Source organism: Frankliniella occidentalis, unplaced genomic scaffold (genome assembly GCF_000697945.3).
Source record: "Frankliniella occidentalis isolate FOCC.00 unplaced genomic scaffold, Focc_3.1 Scaffold110, whole genome shotgun sequence".
Lineage (NCBI taxonomy): Eukaryota > Metazoa > Arthropoda > Insecta > Thysanoptera > Thripidae > Frankliniella > Frankliniella occidentalis.
In genome coordinates this window covers 612561-617805 of record NW_026267238.1, presented here as the reverse complement: position 1 = coordinate 617805, position 5245 = coordinate 612561, and the positions used below count along the sequence as shown (strand labels likewise).

The 5245-nt window shown below is 51.4% G+C and overlaps 1 protein-coding gene across 6 annotated transcripts in view; it reads right to left on the bottom strand.

Annotated features, from left to right (window-relative positions):
- The window catches only part of LOC113206571 (CUGBP Elav-like family member 3), a 299180-nt gene that overhangs the window by 242324 nt on the left and 51611 nt on the right, over window positions 1-5245 (bottom strand). For all 6 annotated transcript variants that reach the window (XM_052270072.1, XM_052270073.1, XM_052270076.1 and 3 more), the window contains one exon: window positions 3822-3931. In XM_052270072.1, the coding sequence (XP_052126032.1) occupies window positions 3822-3931 (110 nt within the window). The remainder of the gene's footprint in view (window positions 1-3821; window positions 3932-5245) is intronic.

Genomic DNA, 5245 nt, shown 5'->3' with positions numbered 1-5245 from the left:
GGGGGGGGGGAGGGGATCAGGGGCAAACAGCACGCCGTGTGTGATTAGCGAAGCAAAAGGGGGTGAGGCCTTCGCCAGGTCCCTCCACCGGGGTGCAAGGAACGGCTCCAGATAAATACTTGCCTCAAAAAGATCTGGCCCCCTCTCTCATTCTCTCTCGACATGCGGAGAAAAAGCTTCTCTCCAATACCTTACGGTTTATATACAGAAAAATACACAGTATTGTCGGCTCCTCTCGGCTCATCAGTCTTAAACAGAGAGAGACAATAACTTCCCACTCAGTGTTTCTCAAAAAATGAACCCACATCCACAATCTACAACCCTATAGCGCATTAACGCGTCAGGATGGGTTGTGACCAGCGTTCTTTTTAGTTTCATCCTCACAGGTCAGTATGATTTATTGGACCAGCCGTCAGGCATGGACAAAAAGGAGTTAATAGCGATTTTCATTTTCGACGGTGTATTTTTCACAGCCGCTGGGAAATACACGGCCCAAATTATTCTCACCTATACAGGACCCCGCCACCACCCACCACCCACCTCCAAGCCCGGAGTGCGAGGGAAGGGCGGTGGGAAGGGAGGCGGTGATCCCGCAAGCAAATCCGCGGCTAACCACCATTGTCTCCGTGAGCCTCTCCCTCCAGGCCCCCTTCCAGGCCCCACTCCAGGCCCTCCGACCGCAAATACGAGCCGTGCGCACAAAATAAGGGTGGGTAAAACCATGCCAATTTGCCCCTGCTGGCGCCTCGCCACGCCGCGCCTCGCCCTCCGCGAAAGGGGTGAGGGGAGGGGCAGAGAGGAGGGGCATTGTCGATCAACGTCACCCTTGCAAAGTTTCACGGCCAATTATTTTTACTTGAAAGTGTACATTCAAAGATAGTGGTATACAGCAGCAGGGAAATCCGGGAGGAAAATCGTAAAGGTGATGCACCTTGATTTACCGTAGCTTACAGTAACATTCACCGTAGCCTGGGGTGAAAATGGACCGTAGGCTACGGTGATGCAGGGTCAGGGTCTCTATAGATTACGGTGAAATTCACCGTAAGCATTTAACAGTGGGGCAGAAGACGAGACGCGCGGGGCGGGGCGAATGCCTGCGAGCTAGACCGAAAACTTTAACAACTCCACTCATAAACAAAAACTTGCTTTTATTCATCTCTGGACATTCTTCTTGTGATCAGCGCGGCATTCCTTTCTCAGAGAGCAAACGGCCGCTGTCTGCTGCCCGTCAGTCTGTGGGCGTGCCACCCGCCCCCGCGCTCGCGTGCCCCCTGCCCCGCGGCCCGGGGGGAAGGGGGTGCATAGGAAAGTAGCACAACTACTAGCTGCGCTGCAAACTTTCTCCGGCCGCCGGACGGCTGCGGTATCGCTCGCGTCAGCTGCCAAAGCCTCCGCTACCCCCTGGTGCCCGGCCCCTGCTCATCCCCGTCCCGCCGAACATATTTCTTCACCACGCGGACGGCGTGTCCTCCAAAATGTAATACGTCATCAGATGACACCACGTCGACCCTCATCCCAGCGCGGTGTGCCACACAACAAACTTCCAGCCCTTGTGTTTTTCAGGTGTTTCATTTCTCTTTTTTCTTTTTCTTTCTCTCTCTCTCTCTCTCTCTCTCTCTCTCTCTCTCTCTCTCTCTCTCTCTCTGCCCCCTCTGCTCACAGCCACCTCTATAGCGGCCGTTTTCGTCACACGGCGCGCGCGACCCGTGTGACGGCGCGGGTCTTACTTCCCCCCTCACATGCGGTCGCGCTCATTCCCCCCTCCCGACCCTCTTTCAATCCGGTAGCGGCAGAGCCCTTCACTGCCACACGACCCGACCCCCTGTGCCGGCACGCGAGCACATCTGACTGCAATCCCAGCCCCCCCCTCTCTCTCTCTCTCTCTCTCTCTCTCTCGCTCACTCTCTCTCTCTCTCTCTCTCCCCCCCTCTCTCTCTCTCTCTCTCTCTCTCGCTTGCCCGCTGTCTCTCTCTCACACACACATCTTCTTTGGTGGTGCCGTGCCACTTACCACGCCGCCACACCGTACCCCTCTAGGCCGTCAAGGGGGCGCGCGCGCGCGAGCAGAGGGGAAGCTCACCAAAGAGGAAATTTTCGTGGTCGCGCGGGGGCAAAGTTGGTTTATACAGCACGAGATGTGAAAACGCGACACGTTGGCGAGCCGACCTGCTGTGTGCATAGCGCCTCCCGGCGCCGAAGGAGAGGGTAGTGGGAGGCGGGGGGCTGGGGGGACAGAGCGAGGGAGGGGGCGCACAGTGCGGCAGATCTCGAAAAAGGTGGACATATTCCAAATTTTCACTTTGTCATACTAACTATTTTGTTTGTCCAGGGCGAATCTACAATGTTCGAAGCATCTAAAACAGTTACTCTCATATTTTTAAGCCATCACATTTATTTTCTAGATGCCCTCAAAAGTGAGTCATCAGAAGCGCAATCAGCGCGCTCCTTCCCGCGCAAATTACACGTATTTTACTTCCTAATTTCCATTAAACAGGAGCCTAAATGTAAAATCAAAGTTATGAGAGTTGTAGTTCGACACTTCATCTTGCAAAATATGCAGGACAATTAAAATCAATCTTGCATTTTTAACGATAAAAATAGTGTTTTTTGGACACCTGCATCGAGACTTCATCTCTTGACCCGATATCTTTGAATTGAGTTATAAAACGATTGCCGCCGATTGCCGCGATTTCGTGCACATTGGAATAAAGTTCAAACATTAGTGAACTGATTCTGACTGAGAACGGCTGCCGCAATCCGCCGCTTTAGTTTTGCGGGGTAAAACTGTAGAGGTGCTTTGAGGTTAGGAACATCACTCTATACATGCCGATTTATACAGTTTAATAGACTTGTGGCCATCGCACGAGTCTAAAACTCGGTCAGTTACAGATAAAAATACTACCAATCGGTTTCCGAGCTGTTTCCCTTTGATTCAATCCTAATATAGCTAATATTTCAATCTAAAACTGACTCTGTGCACTCACTCGTTCTAACAACGGTGGGTGGACTTTTCTGGTAATTTTACACAAAACGGGAGGGAATTCCAGGTCATTCGTGATTCCCATTTAATTAAAGAATATTTCAACACGTTTGTAAAAGTGTTTCCTTTGAAAAAAATTAAAAATTACAATTTTTATACAAAAATATTTTTATAAATCGTACTTTAAAATCAAAATATTAATGGCAAAGGGCATAAAAACTATGCTGTAACTTCCAGAAACAAGGAAAGTCAAATTAAAGTCGAAGGGGTCGTTATTAGAATTATGTCCACCTTTTTCGAGATCTGCCGCACTGTGGGGCGGGGGAGGGAGGGAGGGGGTCGAACAACGCCGCTCACGTCCCGCAGCAGGTAGGCACGCCCGGCGTACATCCCCGTGCAGCGGGACGGGTGCTGCATACCGTCCGGACCGGGCCAGGCGGCACACCGGCCTGACAGGTGGCACGGCGTTATCCAAAGGACGTGACACATGTGCCGCCTGGCCAGAGTGGTTTCGCGGAACACCGTTTTGTTTTTTAATTTACAAGACGAAAAGTGAAACATAATCACTGTAAAAAATATCGTCGTAAATTTACAAAATTTTTGTAAACTCGAACTATCATTTAAGTTGTAAATTTACGACAGCACATTTTTTACTCGCCAAGGGATTTGAAGTCGATACATACTGCATGTATTGATACGATTACAAATTGTAATTTTACAACTTGCGTCGTCAAGGAAAATTTTCCTGTAAACCTATCTACTTTTTTTCACAGTGATGGGGAACATTTTGGGGAACACTATTTTTTATTTTTTTTCAGATTGTCGTTGTGTTGTTACTTACCTCGAGCGCGGCCGCGGCCAGCTTGCGCGCCGCCAGGCTGGAGGCGGCGGCGGGCTGCGCCATGGCGGCGGCGTCCCGGGCGGCGGCGAGGTACGACATGAAGGAGCACCCTGCAGGACATAGGAAGGACGCCGTCAGGACCACAGTATGACCGCACAAGTATCAAATAGTATTGTTGTTTAGTTGTTGTGGTGGTTGTTGTCACTGAAAAAAATTTGAGTACCCAGTTCAAGAAATTTTCCATTGAAGACGTCACACAATTACAACTCACATTATTAAATTAAAAGCAATGCGTATCGAATAACGGGCAACAACATCAACATACATCGTATACATGTGCGAACATATTTCTCAGAGTAGTTGTTATGGTTTTGGAATTCGAGTATTTGTTTTTATTTTTCCACTACTTTATGCGGAAAACGACAAGTGATTTGTCACCCCACACGGTCGTTACCGCTCTGAAAATTTGTGCGTGTAGGTTATGTATAGTAATAGAAATCCAGTGCGGGTAGCCCTCATAAACGCGAAGGCTCCCTTTCGCACGAGCCCTCCTTGCCGCCCGCCCCACTGCCCTACAGGGAGAGAGGGAGGGAGGGCGCTCTCGACTCCCCTCTGCTCTCCCAGCACCGCTCCGGGACCACTCTGCGCCACGGCCAGACGAGGCCGGGGCGGCCGACGCCGCCGACGTCGCCGCCGCTGTCACGCGTTAACGACGTCATCGAAAATGGCAAAAGCGGCGGCAGTGGGGGGCGGCGGCGCGCTCGGCAAGGCCGGGCACTGTCGGGCACAAGCTTTGGGTACAGGCCTCGGTACAGGCGCAATACCTCTGGCACAAGCTCTGGCACATGCTGTGGCACAGACTAGGGCATGGGCTAGGGCATGGGCTTTGCGTTTAGGCCTTGGAAACAGGCTAGGGCACAGGCGGGCACAACACATGCCCTTTAAAGGTTCTCCATCCTGAGCGCCCGCTCCAGCCGCACCTCGTGCACGCGTAAACACCTGGGCGCTCTCCTGGGCGTTCGCCTGGGCGCCTGCAGGCAGGCGCGGGAGGACCCTCGCCTCGACGGCTGATTTGTTTGCAGACGCGCAGGCGACAACACAAGAGGTGAAAACGAAAACAAAACAAAACAAAAAATCATTGAAGGGGCCAGACAAAATAAGGAAACCAGGTGTGTACGAAAAAAAAAAGGGAAAGTAAATTGAGCGTGTGAGAATTGTAATTCATCCTCACGTGGAGACGCACGCACACGGGTTATAAACACTCATACTAGAGAGGGTGTGCAAAAAGGCGGGCGGAAAGATTATCAAGCAAAAAAGCAGAACAATGGTTATCCCTCGAAACTGAAACCGTTGTGCCTCGTGCAGTGTAGGAGGGGGGCAGTTCGGAGGACAGGTGGAAAGAGAAGAGGGGGGCGAGGGAGAGG